Source organism: Anarrhichthys ocellatus, unplaced genomic scaffold, assembly GCF_004355925.1.
Source record: "Anarrhichthys ocellatus isolate YVR2014 unplaced genomic scaffold, GSC_Weel_1.0 scaffold93, whole genome shotgun sequence".
NCBI classification, from domain to species: domain Eukaryota; kingdom Metazoa; phylum Chordata; class Actinopteri; order Perciformes; family Anarhichadidae; genus Anarrhichthys; species Anarrhichthys ocellatus.
The window spans coordinates 1,460,063-1,484,330 of NW_022280123.1; the positions used below are offsets into that span (position 1 = coordinate 1,460,063).

At 39.8% G+C, this 24,268-nt stretch overlaps 1 protein-coding gene across 2 annotated transcripts in view; it reads right to left on the minus strand.

Annotated features, from left to right (window-relative positions):
- Positions 1–24,268, minus strand: part of syt9b (synaptotagmin IXb) — a 59,340-nt gene that overhangs the window by 28,170 nt on the left and 6,902 nt on the right. For both annotated transcript variants that reach the window (XR_004213779.1, XM_031875646.1), the window contains exons 2-4: positions 15,770–15,945; positions 14,865–15,082; positions 14,068–14,608 (exon numbers count right to left, since the gene is read on the minus strand). Coding sequence is in view for 1 of the 2 variants with exons in the window: in XM_031875646.1 (XP_031731506.1) it covers positions 14,068–14,608; positions 14,865–15,082; positions 15,770–15,945 (935 nt within the window). In the remaining variant the exon portion in view is untranslated. The remainder of the gene's footprint in view (positions 1–14,067; positions 14,609–14,864; positions 15,083–15,769; positions 15,946–24,268) is intronic.

Here is a 24,268-nt window from a genome sequence, read left to right on the forward strand (position 1 = left end):
TTAATGGGAAATGGAGTTTTCCTTTTATGTTTGCCGACATTTGCCGACATAGTACGTCCTCCGATGTAGCTATTGTGCATAGGTTTATCACAGTGTCAATGCTGAACAATGCATCGTGCAGCCCTACATTAAGCTCATTTACTTAACATACAAGCTGAAACAGATATCGGCTACACAGCTCAAGAAAAAGCAAGGGTTTTCCCTTGCTTGTCAAAATCTCAGCTAATGCCAAACACAGACAGTCACATTTAGAATAAAAGAGAACTGCTTAGCTTGCAAGTAAGCAAAGAGTGTTAGACATTGGGTTTGTAATGTTAAGCTTGAGAAAAACGACTTTAGGATAGTCAATTAAATCAAAGTAAGTTAAGGTTTAATAAGGGTAAGGTAACGGTTGAGTGAAATTCCCAAACATCAATGGGTAGATTCAACAGAAGGCACATTATAATATGTTATACAAGTCTTTGCACCTCGGATATGGATCATGCCTGTGACACCTCCGGTAGAAAAAAAAACCAAAACATAGAATCCTTTTTAATCACATCTGCAACATGCCGCAATAGTATGACTCATCATTAATCATTATGTTTTTCTATCACAGCAAGTCTTGTCTTTATCATTTAAATGATATGCAAGCTGGTTTTGGATATTTGTTGCATCTTTAAGTCAGTATTTGTATAAACTTGTGGTGTCTGCCATCAGATTGAAATTACTCCTGTCTTCCTTTGAGAATATCCCTGCTTTCACAACTTACCCACAGTCATGCACATGCCAAGCTCTTTTCCCAATTAACACATCTGAAAATAACGTGTGATGGTGTGAGAGCGAGTGGTGCGTTCATGAGGCAAAGGCCTAAACAAGGTTTCTTACAGAGAAAAATGATCTCTAGTTTTACGCTTTCTCCCACAGGTTGGGCTGACACAGACCTCCCTGTTACAGAATCTTAAATAAGAAGTGAAAACAGCCAAAATTGTACAACATATTTGGAGGGGTCACTCCTATGTTCCCAGGCTCCTATGTTCCCCAGATTTATGAGTCACATAATGGGAACATAACAAAGGGTCCTATGATCCCCAGTTCTACATGTTCTCTCCCAAAGTCCTATGTACCTAAGTTCTACATGTTCTCTCCCAGGGTCCTTTGTTCCCAAGGTCCTATGTTCCCCAAACCTGTTCTCAGTCCCAACTTGTCACATACAAATGCTTGGTCAGGACCCCTTAGCATCCCTTTTAAAACACACTGGGTACCCCTTGGTGTCACTTAGGTTTAGGGAACACATTTTTTAGGTTTAGGAAAAGATAGTGGTTTGGGCTCAACTAAGTATGTTTTTGACAAGCTTGGAATTAGAACTGGCTTGTTCCCCAGATCTATAGCACAAAATGGAAACCTGCAAAAGATGTTCTCCAGCTCTATTCTCTCAATATGACGTGCTATCAGCTGCTCATCAAAGGGAACGTAGCATGAAGTTGAATAGCACCCTAGGAAAATGAGTCCCTGACAACATTATACCTTCGAAAAAGTTTGACCTACTTAATGTGTGTTGGAATATTGAACTGGGAAACATAGAATATTGTACTGGGAAAAATAGGATCCTGGAAACATAGGACACTGGGAACAAAGGACCCTTCGAACATAAGGCCCTGTAAACATAGCATCCAAGGAACATAGGACTTGTAAATATAGAACCATGGGAACATAGGGCCCTGGGAATGTAGGACCTTGGATATATACTCTGGGAACATAGGACCTTGGAAATATAGGACCCTGAGAACATAGGACCCTGGCAACATAGGACCCTGGGAAAACAGGACTTTTTTAATATAGGACCCTGGGAATGTCGGATCTTGGAAATGTAATACTCTGGAAACATAGGTCCTTGGAAATATAGGACTGTGGGAACATAGGATCTTGGAAATATAGGACCCTGAGAACATAGGACCCTGGAAACATAGGACCATGGGAACATAAGACACTAGGAAGATAGGACTTTTGATATATACGTATGACACTGGGAACATAGGACTTTTGCAATATAGGAAACTGACAAAGGACCTTGGAAATATAAGACCCTGGGAATGTAGGACCCTGGAAATATAACACTCTGGGAACAGGTTTTTGGGAACATAAGACCCTGGGAACATAGGACTTTTGTAATATAGGAAACTGACAAAGCACCTTGGAAATATAAGACCCTGGGAATATAGATATGCCCCCAATTTTGGATACTTAATCACTACAAGGAATTTTAAAAGGAAAATGACAACTGGCTGATGTGGTTCCAGTTGTTTAAGCATCTGCAAATAAAAGTCAATAAATGTACTGATAGCTCTACTATTATAACATAAACTCTCTCTTGCTTCTCTGAATTAATGTGCTTTGTATTTCAATGGACACCTTGCAGGTTAACACAACTATCTGATGTGTCTAAAAGCATTCCTTCCAATCAATGATTAATACACAGGATGTTAGTGATTTTGTACTTAGTCTTTGTCAGAAGCGACCAATTAGATAGAAAGCCTACTTAAAGGTCACTACTGCTGAAACTGGAAAATCATTGTATCCCTTGGACATCAATATTTACTCTTTCTGATGCTGATTAGGATTAATTGAAGTCAGTCTATATGGGCCGCCACACACACACACACACACACACACACACACACACACACACACACACACACACACACACACATTAGGATGCTACTGCTCTGGGTCTTCTGCTGAAAATCGCTGAAAATCAAATTGAACAAAATTAGTTGATTCATCACGGATGTCAGCATCGACACGCCTGCAAGCATTGAAACACACATGCGCTCACACATGTGCACACACAAAGACACACTTACAAACAGGAGCAGAGTTGTTCAGGATCTGTGACATTTTGATCTGTGTGATGAGTTGATTCATCACACGAGTTGCTGAGGCAGAATCCACCTCTGACACTACATCATCATTGTTACTTTACAGCTTGTGCTGTCTCCAAGGTGAAACACATGTATGAATTTCTGGCACAAGCACAGGAACTCACACACCCACAAACGCAAACTGGTAGACACTCCCACAAACCTGCAGAAAACCCTTTAGCCCTTCAGCAGATAATGTGATATCCTCCTCCCAACACACACACTCATGAAGCAACACTTAAGTTTTCAGACTGTACAGTGCCGCTCGCTTCCGCTACTCCTCTGAGCACTCAAATCAAGCCTGTGGTCAGGATTATGGTTACTTGTGCTTGGCCAATGGAATTAGAAAGGTGCTTGAAAGCGTTCCAATAAAGCACAGAGAGAGTGTGGACAGTCCATCTTCTCCAATTATAATACTAGCACCTTCTCTCCCTAAGGGGCAGCGAGGCTTTATCTACAAGCCTCTCTGTAGGTCTAGTAACGCCGCTGGTCACGCCGCTCGCTAATCGCTCCAATAACAGCTGCTTCCTCTGTAATAATGCAGACTTTAACTGAACAACAGCTGCTAGTAAAGACAACAAGGTCAGCATCGCCTGCAATCAGTTGTCCATGTTGGATTAACCTGGTAGTTGATCGGTAATCAATGTTGTTGTTAGTGAGCTTCCGGGTAAGGGTCACGTGATAGGTGTGTGACGAATCAGGGAAGGACACGTCATGACTGCTAAGAACCAATCAAGTAGCGAACGCGGGTGTGGGCGTCATCGTTTCTAATCTTATCCGGTTTCGGCCATCCACACGAAAACGCAACCCGGAGTTTTCAAACTTATCCGTCCTCAGGAGCGTTTTCAAACTCCTCCGTTTTCGGTGCTCGAAAACGCCGGCGTAGTGTGGACGTTCAGTGTAAACGTAGCAAAACATATGCGTTTTCAAATGGAAATGGAGTAGTGTGGATGTAGCCTAACTCGATCTCTCTCTGCTCTTTCTCAATATTTTTTCGTCCTATTTTCCTCCTCCTCTAAAAGTGTGTTATGTTTAAAGGCACAATGAGTAGGATTTGCTTGTAGCAATTTGTAAACAACGAAAATCAGTGTGCTCGCCAGCGAATTAAAGCCAAGCCCGGATTCACTCTTGTTTTGGGACGAGATTTGTCCGCTTGTCATTTTCATGGGCTTTTTTTCTCGCCATTATCGTAGCTTCATCTTGTTATGATCTGGCAGAAGGGGGTTGACACCGAGAAATGTAATATTTGTTATAGCGATTGAGTCATTCCTGTTATGCAGCAACAATTCTGCCTTATAACTTTAAAATATATATATATTTTTTTTATTATTACTTTTATTATATAAGAATAGTGGCTTGTTAAACTTTTATAAATAATATTCTTTAACACCGGACTGGTTTGTATTGGTTTATTGTGGAACATTACAGGGTTGAAAATCTGGAGCTACGTTAGCCATAGCTCTGGGAGTGATCCAGATTTAGCTAGCTAACCTTCTACACATAAACAGAACAATAACTTTATCAAAATTATTTTGATCGGACCAAATTTCTTCATGATTTAACCACAGTTTCACATGAGTGAAAGGTTATTCTTACCCTACTTTCCTCGTTTGAGTTCGATCCAAAACAATCATGTCACTTCCTAAAAGTGGTCTCAATGGCATTGTAGTCTTTTTTGGGGGGAAATGAGGATATAGTAACTTACAGGGCAGAAAATGACTTCAGGGACACAGTAAATGATGAAAATGGTAAAAAAAATATTACTATATTGTTACACTCATAGTTATTGTAGAGGTTTGTTACTTTGCACTGGGGACATGGTAAAAGTGCACATGTACCAAATTAAAGAGCAGTAAATTTAAAAAATAAAAAAGTATTTCTAAATTGCATTTAAATAAAAAAATAAAAAAATAAAAGCCTCAGATACCAATTATTATTAATGGGACTACCCAATTATGGGCCAAGCTCCAAAAAAACCTGGATCCTCCATTTCCCATAATGCAACTCAGTAGCATCTTTCATTCAACCCTTTACTTGGTAAACACCCACAACCTTTAAACTCTTTTTTGAAAGAAATGGGTTTTATGTTGAAAATGTGTAGTCTCCACGACCAAGCTGAGATAACCCTGATGACATCACTACAACATTATCAGGGTTATTTTTTTTTAAACGCTCCCTTCAGACAGTATGTACTATATTCAGAAGCTTTTGCAGTTTACATACCAAAAAAAAAGAACATACTGCGTCTGGATTGTAGTCAGTTTGCTTGCTCTCAATTAAATAACTTGTGTGCACTATTTACTAATTGGTGCTCTTGATTTAATCTAGATTTGACATGAGACACTAGTAGTCATTGGAAAAACTTTACAGTAGTTGTATAAGTTACCTTGCCTTGCTTATAGTGTTCCCATTTTCAAATTCCTGCATTCCTACAGCATAAAAGCAGCAATTATTCAAAGCTGTGAAAACCTCAGTCACCAGTCACACAATGCAAATGCAAAGCACATAAATGTGTAGAGGTATATTATCTACACAGCAGAATACATGGTCATCTTTTTGATTTAAAACTCCAATAAGCCATGAATATTTTTCTCTAACTCATTGCCAGTAGTAGCCATGTCTACTCAGTAACCTCCCTGTTCCTAGTGTTGAGAATAATTATTCTGCTGCCACATCTGTCACTGCAACTGTTTTCTTTTTTTTCTTCTTTTAATTGAAAAAAATGGAAATCCTTTGGGGGCTAAGTCTCAGTGTATAAGATGTAAAAACATGCGATATCCAAGATATTTTACTGAATTCTAATGTTAGCAAGAACTAAATTCTACACTTGTAATCGTTTCCCAATATAATTTTTATATATAATATACTTTAATGATGACGTTCGCATGACAAAAGAGCTGAACTGAGTTGAGTACTAATATTCCATGGCATGAGAGTTTGTTCAGCTCACTTAAACATCGGAGATCCCGTTACACGAAGGCCAATCAACAGTACAATATACAGTATCTGCCTGGCTGAACATGGTGGAAGTAAATAAATCACTGCCGAGGCTGAACTTGAGCTGTATAGATGAATGTACCCTGGCAGAATCGGGTTACATATCCGTCATAACTCTCAGTAAAGAATAGTGAGACAGATACACACAGAACTGGTAGCTGATTTGTAGACGAGTAAATGCAGTGGAAAGCCATGAGACTGAGTACGTTGCAGCTTTCGAAGGAAATTTAAAAGTCTGTCTCATGAATAGGCCTCTCATCAATTATGTGCTATCTATTGTTTTGTATACTGTATATGGACATTTGTCTCAAAGTATCTAAGAAAAGAGTGTGAGAGCATATCAAAAGTTGCCCTCTAACAAAGGTGCTTTCTGATCCAATACATAGCATTTCATTAAATCTGTACCACATTCATTCAGAAATACCAGTGTAATTTAGGGAGCCCATATTTTGAAAACGCACGAGGGGTCCCGGTTTTAATCAGGATGGGGGACAATGGACCCATTTCACAGAAGACAATAGGGAAGAAGCCCAGGTGTGAATGATGAAATTAATGTGGCTGAAATCTGTTTAGCTGCTTTGATTTCATTCACGCTGCGTCACTTGGCCACTTGAATATAACTTGGCCAGTTGAATATAATATATAGCGTAATTAGTAACACCTGTGCTCTTCCTGTTTATGACAAGTCAAACTGCTGTGAGAAAGGTCTATTGTTTCATCGCTTTTAGCACACCTACACACATATCCCACACATCAACACCATAGACAGCGCCGAAAATCCACCAAAACACTACTAACACAGGAAACACACGGATTGCATAGGTGCGATAAAACTATTGATTGTCAGATACCTTTTAATAACAAAACACAAAATAGTACTGACAGTCAGAAAAGAGCTGCAAGCGTCATAGCAACAGCCATGGCAACATCATACTGATTGACATTTAGGAGCAGGGTGTGTTGTTTCTGTTTCTATATTTCGTTAATGAGACGGAGCATAATAAACGCTGAAAACAAGTATAACAATATTCTCAACATTTTCATTGTGGTTAAACCGGGACAATTTAGTAGTGCCTGTTGTAAACCGGGAGTGTTTTACAGATATTTGAAGAGAAGATCTATACCACCCTCATTTCCGTGTGCTAAATATGAAGCTAGAGCCAGGACACAGTTAGCATAAAGACTGGGAACGAAGGTAAACAGCTAGCTTGGTTCTCTTGAAAAATATTTAAGTGTTACTTAGCGAGAGTTAAAAATGTAAGCATTGGCAGCGCACCAGTTGTGGCGCTGTGGCACGCTGGTTGGTTTAGCCCAGTTAGACAGGTTAATCACGCTCACAATTTGTGTCAAACTAAATGCCGACAGTGTTAAACTGAAGTCGGATTTGTCTGTGAATACACTTCAAACATTTTGATGTTCGACGGCATCACCAGAAGGTATCGATTAGTGGAATAAAACAAATGGACAGGATGGCGTGTCCTTCACTCCACAGAGTTCAGGTAGCCTCCAACGCAGACTGAGACCAAGCAACAGAAATGAATGCTACAGAGTATCGCTGCGTGTAGGCGACCCCTGATCTAGGGAATCATATTTCTCACTTAGTCCCTGAGGGCACATGGGAGGACAAGTGCATGTTATATGTTACCATTTGCCATTGTTGGGAAATGGGGACCTCCTTTACTGAATTAACCACATACTTACACACACGGCATATGCACATGCTGACCCCATTTATCAATGTCCGAATTACAAGCCAACGAGACTGCAGTCAATAGTATTGACTGGCCCTGGCAGCATCTCTGAGCTCTTTAATGTCTTTGTCTCAGAATAATCTACAGCTGAGGAGAAAATAGGCAAGCACATATAACAGCATGATGTCCCAAAGCAAATTGAATCAATCCAGTGAACAAGCTGGGAAGTCTCTTGACACTCAAAATCATTAAATACGACACATCTCCACCAGTTGAGCAAGAAATGAGGGAACTCACCATTGGCATTTATTCATTATACAAATGTTAACATCTCAGGAAACGATGTATTCAATTGGTCGGCTGATTGACTGCAAATTGAGCCAAATGGATTACTGGATGGTTCGTAATGAGGTAAGGACCGAGCAATGAGTCTGGAGAGTTTGCTCTAATGATGAACCACAAAACTCTCCAGAGACTCATAAAGGTAAGCTCTCACGCAGGTCTGTTTATTAGGAAAGACATTAACCAAAATAACGCTTTAAAAACCTGATAACCTGAAAAACTATAGCTGCTAATGTAGTGTAAAAGTCAATTGTCACACAAGACTTGGCAACATGCAATTCATCCTCGAAATGCAAAATGTTATTCAAGCCAAATGGCCCGCCTATCATTTTCTAATTCACATTGTAAATTAATTGATTCACAATGGTCAATTTTTGTGTACTTTTTAATGTAAATAAGGTGCTAGAGTGCATCAAAAAGCATTCAGATGGACTAATAAAGCTTGTATGTTCTAAAAAAAAGTACCAGGGGAGGAAACATACGCTCCCATGTCTCTCCGGGCAAAGTAAGTCAAGTGACCCTGTTCTACACTCTTGGTGATGCAGTGACTACTCAAACGACTAGTTGGCTTGCTTAAGCTAACACTGAAGCAAGCCAAGATAGATGAGAGATCAGAGAACTAATTGTTTCCGACTCACACTATTTTCTCTTTATATTACGTGTTCATACATATACAGTACATTACAGATACTCTTCCCATACAATTAGCAAGCTTGATAGCTAATGAGACCATAATTTAACACAAATTTACAAAAATATAAAAAAGATCAACTCATTTCTCAATTGTCTGATAACTATTCATCTTTTGTAGGGTGGTTTATACTTTGAAAAGAAGAAAAGATGGTTTAACCAAGTGTCAACTTCCGGGGCTGAAAAATGACTCGAAAGTGCCGAAAACACTCAAATGGCCACTTAAGGCTGGCTCCAAAAGCAAGTCAGTCCCTGTTAAAATGACCAACTTTAGAGTAGACATAAACAAAAGATGTTTTTTGGGCCCTAAAGCTAATATTCTTGTTCATGACACCTGTAGGGGGGGGTTTGTATAACTCAATTGTTTAAAATATATCAAGACTTAATGTTATAGATAATTAAGGCCGCGGACATTTTGAGTGACAGGTATGTGCCGTCCCAAGTTCTAGCTATAAAATAGCTATAATTTTGTGATTCTGTTTAGGCCAGCAGAGAAGGCTTAGCTGGCCCTGGCGGCCCACCACTGCTATTTTACAACCTTTACTTACAACATCTCTCTCCACTCTGCTCAGTGTAAACAGCCTGCAGTTCAGTCAAAGGTTCACTGAATTCTAGTCATGTGACTGTGAGTCTCAGTAGAGTCAATCGTGGCTTCCCAGTTGCATCGCGGAGCACAGAATTCAATGTCTTTTACAGGATGTGGTTAGTGTAAACAGCTGTTTTTTGCCAACAATTTAAAATGAAAAATCACTATTTTAAGCTGGATTTGGTTGTTTTTCCAGACGGAAGCATGTATTCGTGATTTATACAAGGACTTTTAGAAATTTTAACATCCAACAATAATTAATGATTTCACAGTTTCTGTTGATGATAAATGCTGTATTTTTTGCAATTTAAATTATTATTTTTTTAAAGAATACATGCCTTTCAAACACACCGGCGGGTTGTGGGGCTCAGACCTTCACGGCCAATAATGCAATAGACACCAAATATGCTTTTCTATTTCCTCTATGTATAATCATCACATCATATATATTCCCTAATCAAACCATTATATATATTCACAGTGGGGGGAGGGGACAGAAAATGAAGATTGGAAGGTTTCAATTTAAGAAACCTATGTGTGTGTGTGTGTGTGTGTGTGTGTGTGTGTGTGTGTGTGTGTGTGTGTGTGTGTGTGCGCGTGTGTTATAAATAAATTATAGTGATTCACAATTTCTTTGTGGAGCTGTGTGAACTGTTTTCAATGTGTCAGTCTCCAACACGCCTGTTGACGTGCAGAAGAAACTGTGTAGAATAATTAATTGAAGCAACACCATTGATGTTCACATCAAAACGGAGGTTTCTGTGGTTATTTTTTACAACAGTCTGATGCTGGTTGCGCTGAAACCTTGTGGTTTTACAGTGACATCATAACTCCAGTTAGAGAATACAGATGGAGCAGATATCTGCTTCCTTCAGATGGCTGTAAAGACAGTCAAACATGTACAGGAAAAATCAGCACTATCATGGTGAACATTACCTAATTAATTCATGCTTCTCTTAATGCAGCATGATTACAACAGCATGTGCCATCTCAAGAATCCATTTCATCAGATTTGATCGCCAAAAGAAATATTAGGAACTATTTATCTGTTGTTAGTATTTACTTTTCATTTTACTAACATTATTATTCTAGCTGTTTGCTTTATTTGGATTAGATTTTTGAAAGTAATTTATTTTGCTAGTTATTTGTTTGGTTTAATTACTTGTTAAGTTCATACGTAGTTTGTGCATGATTAGTATTCAGTCTAGTTTTGTTTGTGAATTGGGTAAAATTAAAAAAATGAATATATCTTGAAATACAACAAATCTTATTTTCTTGCTTTGGAAGACAAAAGTATGCCAAAGTTGCTCAAAGTAAACACATTATACCCTGAGTTGGAAAAGCCCAGTAGTTTGCATTGCTGATTGCAGTCTGTGTTGGGTGAATGGATGATTAATAAGGGATTATATTTAGAAAGTTGACACCTCAGACTTGGACACAGGAGACAGGGTAGCTATAGTTCACAAGTTGGATGCCTCAGAGGAGCTTCTGACCCATTTATACTGACCTTATTTAGCTGGAAGGTGTTAAAACAATATTTGGGCTCTAATAAGATAAGTGTGGGTGTGTGTGTGTGTTGGCAGCATTCTCCAACAAGGGTCTGTTGTTAGTGCTGCAATAACAGGTCAGAGCTGGTTGAGTGCTGACCCAGCTAACGATCATTTTCTGCAACTTTGAACTTAATTACTTGATGAGGAGCAGATGTTGTCGGCGTAAGGTTCAAAGTCTCTCCCAAAAAATCAGGCCACACTCTAGACGCCAGGGTTAGCTTCCCCAAAACACTGATATGTTGATATGAAGTTTCATGGGTTTCTTAGCAAAAGGCAAGTGACATAAACTCATGCAAATGATATGTATACAATTGCATAAAGTTTCGTAAATATACAAAAATATCAAGACATGTATTTATTCATATGTAAATGTTTTGAAAACAGTTGATTTTAGTGATCTAACTCTCTATTAATAACCAGCAGGACTCGCTTCTATTTACCTTGGAAAGCAGCCACTTAATAGAGTGCCTCAGGGATGACATATTGTCGTAGGCCAACCCGGAAGTTAGCATCGCACTGGTTCCATCGACAAAAAGCCAATGGGATATTTCGTTTTTGGATTATTGCAGAGAATATGCTCTGTGGAAAATTCAAATTTGTAATACTTACACGTTTTGTTCATCAAGATAATCTTCACGAATGAACACCACTTTTATGATTTCTGAAGCGTGAATGCAGTCGTTAGAAGTAAAAAGCTAACGTTAGACTATAAAACGAACTACAACCACGTTGGCACGAAGTCGAGTATACAAAACGGGCTGTGAAGGAGGACGAGTCGGCGTGAAGACGTTTTGTTAGCAACCGCCTTTTTTAAGATACCTAAAATTCACAGTTGGAAATTTACTGACGTATTTTCTGTTGCACAACAAAACATTAAAATCTCTTCAGCTTGTGTTGAACAGAGACCTTATTTCTGGCATCTAACCAAAAACCCATTCAAATAACCCATGGACACCCACAGCAAACTGATGTTTGTATGGCAAGTCTCTGAGCTTCACGAGCAAAATATTGGTCGTTGCGCCCAGAGGTTAAATGATCATCAGACAGCTCGTCGATGGGTTCTGAGAAAGTGGCATGTTTTGTAACATTTGGTATGATTTCTGCTATTTTTTTGATTTGTGCTATTTTTTTTATTTTTAGTCTCTATTGAACGGTAACACTCTGAAGTTTCTTCACAAACAGTCAGAATCACTGTATGTGCTACTGGCATTGAGCTATGGAGTTTACCACACACTGAAAAAGAAGGATTTTATTTCCGCCTGGATTTGTTTTGGCCAACAGATGGCAGCAGTTATCTATGGCTGGGACTTATGACCCGGAAAACACACTCCTACGACAGGATGGAGTCATGGTACCTGGTAGAAGTTAGAATTTGATAACAATACGACAGAAAATTAATATTTTACACGTGGTTTACTAAGAGTGCGGCCGCGTAAAAACACATTTGGAGGCTTGTGTCACCACGTCAAAATGCATATACTACGATAAACTCCGTGTCTGAAATTTGAACTATAGTTTATTTATGTCAATGTATGGTTAATGGTTATAACATATTTAACCATCGTCAACTTTCACAGATTCTTGAAAATTCTCATGAACCAGACTTTGCTCTTGATAATCGGTCTCAGGTACCTGACTCACGGTTTAAAATTTCAGTTTTGACAACTTTCCCAGGATTCAATCTGATAAATCTGCATATCCTTGTCATCGTAATTTCATTGGCTATATGGAGCCTGAGTTTGTACAGGATCTGTTTCCAATTGGCTCGAACTTTACCCAAAGAAGAGAGGCGGGCATTGTCTTTCAAAGCGGACTCTCGTTGGCTGTTCCAGAATGTGACCGGGCTATAGAAGCTCCTATTGGGTCAAATGAGGTGTCAATCTAACCGGCGGAATGCAGCCTCCATTTTGCGATGAAAATCTCGGCTCTGTTGACATGAAAAGTGAAATAATCACCGAATTATGATCGCGAGTTATCATATCTGCTGGCTAATTTGAAATGATGCAACAGCCCCCCGTGGGTCTTTATGGACGTACTAATGTGTTTTAGACTAAATCTTTTACTGGATTAGACCGAGTGGACCCTTAGCGATCAAACAAGACCGTTTTTGCTGGACTAGCAAGCACAAGGGGGACGTTATGAGTCACGGCGATATTTTATCAGCTATTTTTGGAGTGCTTGTTTGACAGAGACGTTAACTGTACCTGCTGTTGTTATTGTATCTTGAAATGGTTTGCATAAATCGAATTACAAGAACCGTAGCTTTCTAATGAGATATCACATTAATACTCATCGTTACAGAGCAGTTGTGTACATAACACAAATCTACACTTAACAGATGTGAGATGAGGTTTTTATATAACTCTACCTTTGCAGGCCTGCAACTCTCTAACAGTCCATGAAGTACTCAAGTACTGTATAGAATTATGTTATTTACTGACGGTGAGCTGTGAAAATATAACACATTTTCTCTTATTACTTGCTGTCTTAATACGTAGTTTCTGAAAATGTGGTTATGAAATACTATACCATAAACTATCAATTGAATATGGAATCTCACATGTTTATGTATTGTCATTCCATAAACTGATCATGTTCATGAGCAAAGTAACTGTAGCCCTGTTTGCCCATAGACCGGAAAACCAGAGTTTCTATCCCAAACTGAGACACACCAGACTGACTTCTTCACTCTATAACACCGGCTAACCATGAGGAATTCCCTTGCAGGAGGCTCCAACTTTCTTACTGAGTTACTCAGTGTACCAACTCTGTAGATTTATCAAAGTGAATAATGTAATATAGACAGTGTCACTATATCTCTGTCAAACCAACCCCAGTCTTATGTCAGCGTGGATCTGGGTCACTACCCCCAAGTGTTTCCTACTGCTTTCATTAAACATTAACTGTGTCTAAGTATATTTCAATGTTTCTGCCTCCTGAAACCACAGATTAGTTCCACTTGAAGGGGAAATGAGACACAAGTCCATTGATATATCTACCTCCCCCTGCTGTTATTACAGGGTTTTGTGCTCTTTTTGGCTGTTTGACCAGATTCTGGCCAAACTCAAAGGGCATGGGATTTATGTTGGTATGGATACTGCTGGTCTAACAGACGTACACATGTATCCATCTGTAATAATGCTGCTACATTCTAGTCAGTTGCTCACTATTAACAACCCACCTTGGTACCGACAGTAACAAATGGAAAGCTTTACTAAGACATGCAGCGTCAGTGTTGCAAAGGAGGAGAGGAAGAGAGATAGCCACATAGTGATAGAATTTAAGGAAATGGATAAAAGTTACTTTCTCACCGAGGTCACGTATTGTACGTCCCGGCACAGTTTAGTCTCCCGTGGAAAGTCAGCAAGATCCAGGAAGTTGTCCACCACCACTTGGCCAATCAAGTCATGGCGAGAGAACCTGTCAAAGTCGTAGACACTGAAATGCAGCTTGCGGCTCGACAGCTCGGCGTACGCCACAGGAAAGAGAAACACCTCATCGAACACCGGGTTGAGTGTCTTGCGGTGCACCTTGGTCTGGTGTTTGGTTTTGCGGTCGGGCAGCAGGTAGATCTTGACGTAAGGATCGGAAGTCCCTGAGAAGTCCTTGGCGGGAAGGTCCTGGGCCTTGTGGATCTTCACGATCAGCTGCTCCAGGTCAAAGTCAAACTTCAGGACGAAGAGGAGACGCCCACAGCCGTCGGGGTGACGGCCATCTTCTGCGTCCACGGATCGCTGCTTGTAGAGTTCTGGTTTGATTCGGCCCAAACCAGATAGTGACTCTTGGCGCTGGAACTGAGCAGGGTTGAAGTCCGGATTAGACAAGTTCATCTGACGTCGGATGGAGTTGTGCCTGAAACAAAGTGTAAAAGTGGACAAATAAAAACATTCAAACAATTTAGTTTGACTCTTCTTTGTTAAGTCTTTGTTGCTGTGAGGCCACTGCTGGTGCCACTTTGTGTCCTTAAGCCTGATGTATTGTATGCTGTCAACTTTGTAAAAAGGTATATCTGAAATCAAAGGTCTAGGTGTCTGTGTGTGTCCATCTGTGTTTAATCTGCCAAAGCCAAAAGATGGACAGTAGCTTTGGGGTTTTGAGGTGTACTGACCGTACAGACGAAGTAGGCTCAGTTATCTGTCTCTGGACCCTGTCCCTGGCCAGAGTGTGGAACTGGTTTTTCTCCACCTTGGTCTGGGTCTCCAGTGGGATGTCAGGAGACGTGTGGCTTATCTTTAGGCCTGACTCTGGGACAGCCACAGCCGAGAGGGGTCCTGAAGGCTCCTTCACACAGCCATCCTCGCTGTACTCCCTTTCGTCCCCGTCCACCTGTATGGCATACGTCAACAGCAGCTTGTGTAATAGTTACAGCAATGTAAATATGCTATAGTAGCAACAGCCTACAGTTAAGCCTAGCACGCCATTTGGGTATTGATCGCTCCTTTAGGACTGGCCATCCACTGGACTGAACCAGTGGAGCTGTGGTAATGGCTTACATTGTGGTAATGGCTACATGTAGGTATGTGCTATGAACCTACTGCACTATGGCTACATGTAAACAGAAAGAAACTGTCGTTTGCTCCCTTCTTATATCAATTTATTTGTATTAGATGGAGGCGGCATCAGGAGGGAGCTGATGTTGAATTAGTGTGTATCGCATGGATGGGAAGGTGCCCATTTGGAGGGAAAATACAAAAATGTTTTTCTTTTAAAACATAAGGATTATAACTTCAAGCATCGTGGCCACGCAAAATGGCAACCTCTCGAGCTGAAGAAATATAGCCAACATGGAGGTGCCTAAAACTGTAGCTTCTCAAAATGCTGGAGCCACCCACTCTGAGCTTAACAACTGCTCCTCAGAAACCTATGGGTGACTATGCAGATGGAGACTTTGTCCATATTTCATATCTACACTCTGTTTACACAAAGAAAATATAAATGAGTCATATGACAAAATAAATGTTGCTTGACATATCAATGCTTTTCTCTTTTGAATGTGAACATCACCTTCCTTACCTCTGTGAGGACGGGCTGTTGGTCCCCTCCCAGAAAGTGCGCCCCCTTGAGGACATCTGGGAGGAAGCGGCCACTCAGGGGCACCCAGCATAACTTCCATGAGACAAAGAGAGAGACGCTGAACAAAGCCAGACCACAGGTGGTCACCAGCAGGGACAACAGGCTCACCGATACATCTAGAGATGGAAGAGAGAGGGGGGGACTCAATGAACAGTGAACACAGCTTTGCCAGTGAAAAGCGCTGGCACAGACAAACCTGGCTCCCCAGGGAGGACAGACTGTTTATTCAGAATGCTAAATGAGAAGGAAAGACTGCAACTTGTTTGTGATTTAATTAATTTCATGCATGAGACCCAGTATGTTGTATACACAATATATACTGTATATGATCGAATCCAAACCATTAAAACCTGAAACAATTCTCAACACGTGTCTCATCCTGTCTGCTTTATCAATTGCTTTCTACTCTACTACTCTAAAACGTATTATTTTCATTACTTTTTATAAAAAGGGCTACAAAGCCTTTTTGTTTCACCTTATTCATTCAACCATACATCGTGGTAGTGTTCCGCTGCCGTCATTTTAGCTAGAAGCAGTTAGGATTTTTTTTACATTGATCAAACATATGTTGTCTTAAAGCTACCACCAGGAACTGTCATTTATTGTTGATGTCGGAAGTCCCTGTGGAAAAAAGAGGTAGTTTTTTCCGAGCACCAGAGTCCCTTTAGAAAGCCTCTCATTTTACTGCAGCAGGGTCCGACAGTCTGCTCCGCAAAGTCATGGTTCTGGTTCTCCCTTGTCTCTCTTACCCCCAGTGGGCCCGGCAATATGGTCTGGGCCTCCAACAGCGTGGTGTCTGTGTTGGCTCCCAGAGAGAACAAAAAACCAACCTTTTCACTGAAGGCTCTTTACTTGTATTATATAGAGGCATCAATATTACTTGATACTGTTTTGTAACCTCATTCTCAATCCGGAAGAGAGAAAGAGTTACACAGAGAGAGAGATGACTGCTCTCTGTATCTTTCTCCACCGCCGCTTTCTTCTTCAGCTCTCTTTTTCTTTGTTGCTAGTCGTTCTGAATCAGACTCAACACTGAGAAAGAATGTCTGAAGTTCTTTTTAACCCGTCGGACTGAGAGTCCTTGTTTGGTACAATGCCTTGCAGTTTCCATGATATACTGACAATATCAGTGATACTCTGAGCTTCACATTATGAACAAATATGCCCTGCTTTAACAACTGTTCGATGTCATGTTCAAATTGCATTGCAAATCTATTCAACAGTCTTTTCCTTTTGACTTCCCCACTAAAAGAGCTGAGAGCAACTCTTAATGGGACAGCGGAGAGTGCTCAGGCACAATGTGAGATATGTGTATGAGCTCATTAATGGATGCAATTAGAGTCCAGTCCTTGTGTTAGAAAGAAAAACATTTTCCAGTCTTTATTATAAAACTACACAAGGCCCAGATTCACTTAGCAACTAATTGAAGAAGAAAAACATGCATCCACATTTCAACTATTTCTTCTGTGTATTTTCTCTTAACTATCACTGTTTTTCCAAACAACTGTACTCATTTATAGATGCATTAAGCATCACTGTGCTGAACTGAGAGAAGCATATTTTCTCCTGAATGGTGATTACAGTTGTAAATTGAAACAAAACAAAAACACTACAAGCCATGTCTAGTAAAACATAATGATTCGGCTTTAAATAAGCACTTTAGTCACGTTATTTAAATTCTGGATTATTGTAGTTAATATAAGTCAACATTGAGTTTTGGTGTAAAATGGGACAAGAACAGCGGCCTCCTTGTGGTGTTTTTGTCTTAGAGCTTTAACCATTTCTCTGTGTTTTTTCAATTCAAAAAACTTAATTGCAACATATTGGTTGCCTAAAAAAGTGTCAGCGTTTGGTTGAATTTAGCTGCAACCTCTCGTGTCACGTCTGGTTGCAAAAAAACAAGATGGCCACAGCCAAAAACCAAGATGGCAACGGCCCATATGCCGAACCCAATCTTTCAAAACCGTAGTCCACAAACCAATGGGTGACGTCGCGGTGACCATGTCCAATTCTTATATACAGTCTATGGATGGGAGTCAATTTCACTATTCATCAGGTGAATGATAAGGGCCAGGAAAAAATGTCAATGGGAGCAGATGGGAGGGGAATTATGATTACAATAGATCTTTTTTTTTGTTTTTATGATACACAACACAGAAAAGAGGATTGAACGGGAGTCATTCTTCTGGGATTTGAAGGTTTTGCGGAATTTAGTGGAGCGAAAATCTACTCCTGTGTCACCCTCTAGTCTGAATACTTTATGAAGACACAGTAAGGCAGTAATATTGCAGCTGCCTTCTCACAATCTATGCTATACAAGCAGTGTAAACATATGCCGCAGACATGCCACCTTCATCAAGACAAGGCATAGAACATGTAATTAAATGGCACATGATGTGGAGATTACACCGTTGATTGTTATCCATCGCAACAATTACCGTTGGCCTCTCCAGCAAAGTAGGTTGCTGCGAAACATGGACACAGCAGGGGGGCTCGGGATTCTATTTTATGTCCATTTAATTGCCGATTGCATTCATGTTGCACATTGGGCCACAGTGATGTCATTGCACAGCATCCATCAGATGTCAAAAGCGAGCGACCTGCTGTGACATCACCGATTAGGGCACAACTAACATGACTGAACATGTCAGCCCATAGACAGCGGTGCAACGTTGCCACTCTGTGATTCAGTGTTGATTTACCCTCTCAGTTTTCTGAAGAAAAGCTCGTCCTACGCCTGAAAATGCAAATATGATAGTTGTCTCTCTCTCTCTCAATGTTTCCAAAGATCAAAGCTCAAGAAAAGAGCTTGAACAACAGCACAATTTCCTGGTCTGGGGAGTGGCTCATTAATACGAGGGCTGACACCTTGGTTGGTGTGAATGCTCAGCTTTATATATACTGTATATATATATATATATATATATACAGTATATATATATATATATATATGGTTCCCTGAGCATTTAATATGACTGAACACTACACTACACTGAACACTGTTGTTTTATTTTTGATACTAATACATTTTGTTAGATTTGAAAAGCTAATCTTGAGAAACCAACAAGAGTATGCTGAATTTTAAAGAATTAACCAACCAACCCAGACCCGTCTTGCTAACTCCAGAAGCGCTAGCTCAATAAGTCGCTAGCGGGAAAGGCGCCAAGGTGGCAACCTCCAGTTCTGCCGAGTGAAGCCAATGCGGAAGTGTCTTAAAACTTGCATTTTCTCTACTGACCAGCAGGGGGCAACTCCTGGTTGCAAAAATAAGTCATATTTTATGGAAGTCTAAGAGAAAATGACTCTACTTCTCACTTGATTCATTGCCTCAGTAAATATCATAAACATGCGTTTATGGTCTCAATCACTATAGTTTCAAGTTTTCTTCAATACACCATGATGTTCATTTTGTAAATTATGGTCCAATTTTGAGCAAAACAGACCATAAAGTGGAGTATGCTTTAGAGCAGGCTCACTGTGATTGACAGGTCGCTGCCGCTACCAGAGACGTATACGGCGTTTCTACGTCACTCTTCTGTGTTCCAAATATTGTAACTTCCGTTCATTGGCTGCAAAAAAACAACAACATGGCGACGGCCGGAATCCAAGATGGTGACGGCGAAATCGCCGAACTCATGGCAGTCCACAAACCAACGGGTGACGTCACGATGACCACGTCTACTTCTTATATACAGTAAATGGCAGCAACACCGACAGTCCGTCCCTCCCTCCAAAGCCACTCCCCCAAAAATGTTCATTATGAAACAACGGTTATTGTTAGCGCTCACAGCTGTTAAGCAAGCAGCTCATGAGAGACTCAAGTGACGCTCAATGAGTGTGCTGACAGTGTGCACACAGGTAGATAGGCAGGTAGGTAGACAAATGAAACGATACAACAAATACCTGAGTTTTCTCTTTTGTCAGACCATTTGATTTTTCTGATTGCTCTCAATGTGGGTGTCAAGAGAATTACAACAAATATAACAAGGATGTTTTTAAAGAAGATCACCAACCACAGCTGTAATATCCCAATAAAATGGGCAAAAACCTAAAGGAATCTATGTTTGCAAAGCACTGCCATCAGAGCACAGTAGGCGCTAAGATCTGTGAAATGAGGCGGGCAGGAACACAGCCAGCCCTCCTGTGTGTGCAGCTATATACACCGGGCACCAGCTGGGGGGAATTGAAAGCAGCGGAGAGATGATATACAGCGTGTGTTCCCTGAGTGCAGGGCTCGTATTCTAAGCTGACTCGGCTAGAGAGCGTGCAGCTTGTCCCGCCGTGCCCTGGCTTTGATGTGCCTAATAGGTGATGCAAAAATCAGAATTATTTCACACCCGGAATTCAGGTTTTCTGTACCTAAATGAAATTACAGCCAATGTAAGTAATTTCTCCTCGTATAAACCTTGTTTCCATTCAAGGCTAACCAATCTCCATTCAAGCCACCTTCCTTTCGAAATATTTGAGACCAAAAATAAATCAATATTGAAAACACTGTTGCTCCTTATTTGATAAGCTTTTAGAATACGGCCCGTGGCTTCATTCGATTACCTTTGTAAGAACCTTTTCTAAAGCCGCATGGTGTCCCCGCTTTTCATGTCCTTTTTGCAGGATGCAATCAAGGCACCCGGTGCCTAAACCCTGTACAGCTGGTGGCCGTTAATTGGATTCAGGAGCTTCAATAATCAATAAGCGAAAGGAAGTCAATTATAATTTAAAAAAAAAAAAGGTCAGAGAGGTTTTGATTAGTGTAATTATCTGTGCTGGGGTTGCTTGTGTTTATGTATGAAGGAATAACTGGTGCAAGTATAAAGCATGTAGGCATTAGAGGTAGCTTACATCAAAGTCTAAGTGGTCAATAGGGCAGTAAAATCCCTTGATGAGTTCTCATTTGGTGCTTTCGGAAAAAAGAACATACATGTCCATCATAGCCATGATTCAAAAAAGCGCTCTTTACTTGTACATAGGGCTGGATGCTTTTGAAAAAACATCAAACTGTGATAGTTGTGACCGATACTGCAATTGTAATATGATTTGTTACATTAATGGGAATGATATTTTCTACATCATTACTCTCATTTTCACTGAAAAACATTAAAATGGTGAGCTTTTTGAAGAGATCTGTACCAAACTGTGGAATATGATGTGCAATATTTAATTTAAAATGGTATTCATTACACACATGTAACCTTTGAAATTTGAGAAAATCAATTGTGCTGCCCTATTTGGACATCCATGCAAATTCATTCAATAAATATGTAATTATTATGCTTTGAAGACCTATTTTAATATTGTGACTCAAAGACGTTGGACTTTTTTTTTTAAGATTTTCAAAAACCAAGAACTTAACAGAATGGATTAAACAGTGAAATCGTCTGCTTTCACGAAAGCTGCAAACATAAGCATGTCCAGCTAACTGGCTAACTACTACAGTATTAATGTAACCCAACACGACTGTACTTCCAATGTCAAGGAGCATTTCCTGCTGCATTATATATTTACTGTTTAGGTTAAAAGAAAAGGCCCCATTCTCAACTAGCCCACTCCATGTCTAGTATATCCGGTCTTCGTTTTAGGTCTGTACAGAGCTCTAGTTCTCATCCTCAAAGCCTTTTCTCTTGTAACATTGTTAATGCATTCAGTTTTCAAACATGAACACAAGGTTATACTAATCTCGGGTGTTGATTGTCTAAGTATGTAATTTAAGTAGCCAAAGAAGGTTGTTAGAATGAAATAACAGCCTGGCTTAATATTTCCTCATCATATTAATAAAAGAAAGATTTTTTTTTTTTGGTCTACACTGCAATGCAAGGACAATTCTGCTCCTTCCATTTCTTCTTGATTAACTGGTGAGGATACAGATTTTTTTGCCTAGAACATGCAACTTTATCCGCAATCTTTTAGCCATCAAGTGAGACTTATGTGTAAATTTTGGGCTATTTTGCTTCCATACACGTCTTCCTCCAGACTAATGTTTTACTACTTTGCCGATTTGCGATGTATCCTAAATTCACAAAAAGTTAGCATTAGTTAACACCTCATTTGCATAAGAAAACCAAATATTTTTGAAAATTTGAAATATAAAAAAGTCATTCTATTAAGTTTCATGGTGATATCTATTTGTTCATTTTTTTTACCCTATTTACCCTCTCTAAGCCAGGAAGCTCCACTTCATTAGCTCTCACATCCACCAAACTTTTCATTTTTATTCCTAACTAAATGTTGAAGGTTTTTACAGAGGGGTTTGTTCATCTATCCTCCACAGCCTGATTTACATCTTATCACTGAAAACATGCCAAAAATAGATTCCTATATGGCTATTGACTGTATTTTCTAAATTTATGGAGTGATAAAAAGAGATAATCTATAATTCCCTCTGTAAAAACAAAATGAAATTACATTTGTAGCCTGGCTTTGTCCAATGCAAAGAACCTCATTTAAAAAGAGAATGCTCATATGCTTATTTAAAAATAGCATTTCAGAAAACTGAGATGAATTATCTTAGTGTAAGAAATCAACTAGGGAGGTTTCATGGTGATATCTATTAGTCATTTTTTGTTCTTACCCTATTCAACTGTGTCTCCCCTTAAGAATATTTTACAGTTTTCATTTTAAAACTAATCAGCTGGAAACATTAAAAAGCTGGAGACAGTGTTTTATCTAACTCATGGAGCTAAAGTTACTTGCTACAGCTGATAAAAGTGCTAGGAATTTTCAGTGGTAAATCCTGGTGAACTGCCTCGTATGTGCCATGCAAGAATGGAAAGGCGCAGCAATAGCAACTAAGGGAAGAGAATTAAGCAAAAAGGTCAATTCTGTCACGATAACAGGTTCAGGGCAGTTCAGGTATGAGAACGAGGTTGCAAATTGTTGCATCAAAATTACATGATAAAAGCAACGCATCTAAGATTTTGAAGCAACAGCGAGAACGTCTCACCACCAGGAAGCAGGGATCACAGTCCGATTTTCATTGTCCAACACTGCAAATTGATTTTTCTTGATAGAAGCCTTGGCAGAGGCGTTCTCCTGCCTCTGATGTGAATCAAGCTGAAAACCCCAAAGCGAACAGACACACAGATGGCTGCTTTTATTGATTTGGACTAAATCTCCCTTTGATGAGGCGTTGTGAGAATCAACAACACGCTCTAGGGTGGCTGATTATCCAGCTATTCTGTAGAAAGAAGCAGAAAAGAGACCCACCAGCACCAACTATGAAACTTAAATGTTCCTGCCAGTCCCGCACGTTTAATTTGGCATGTGCCATATTGCAGCATGGTCTGGTGTATGTTTTTGCAGGTCAGAGGTTGTACTCGAAACCGAGGACTTATTTCCGTTGACTATTTAGCTCATGTATGTAACATACGCAACAAACGTCCTTGTTTGAACCCAAACCATAGCCTTTTTTTTAACCAAGTAGTTTTGTTGCCTAGAAATAATGAAGCAGTTTTGTTTCAATTCATAACGTTAACCTCAATATTCAAAACAGTGACCGTGCATCTGCGAAAAAGCGCTTAAAATGCGCGACATGCCACGCAAAATGTCCTCAAAAGTGTCATTCTATTTATACGACTTCCCATCAGATCACGTTGGTTAGTGTGACATGCACTGACACTAACACATGCAGACACATCATCACATTTGTCTCCTGTCGGGGGCTAGGAGAGTTTCCAAGCAGGAATGAGAATTTATTCATTAACCTTTTGAGTGTGCGTGTATCCATCTGTGCAATCTTTATTCTGTATTCAAAGTGTTTAACCCTCAGCACCCTACTGACAGATTGCCTTTCTTCTCACACAGTCAAATCAAAAGGCACCGAAATCATACACATTCTGCTGGAGCTGAATCACAGAGTAGCTTCTGTCTGGTAACAATATACATCCATAAGTTGAATTTATCTCCAATATCAAAATGAATCCTGTGATCTGTACAGCTGTGGTTACAGTGCACATCAAAACTGCCCGAAAGCTAATTTAGCATTGGCTTTTTTCTGTCCCTCCCAACTCAACCTCTTTCATTTTGTACTATGAATCATTATCATTAGGGGTGAAAAACGCTTTTCCCCTGGGACACATTCCCAGCTCTTGCTGTTCAAGGAATGTTTGGTGAATTCCAATCCAACATAAAGGGCATGTGAAACACACACAAAGCCTCACAAAAAATCTGAATTTCTTTCACATTTCTACAATGCTGCATATCCATCTTAGAAAGCCATTTTGTCATAGATTTAGCTTTAATTTTCCATTTTCAAAACTTCAGAAGAAGGTATGGAATAATTCCACTTGTTTTCAGAGCTTTTTTTTCAAAGTAGCGAGATCTGAAGACACAATATTAGATTAAACCAGTTAAAAGATTTGGCAAGGAAATGTGGCCCACTGCAACCTACAAATGGTTAAAAGATGTGAGCGGTGACAAGGAGCTGAACTAAATGCAATCACTACA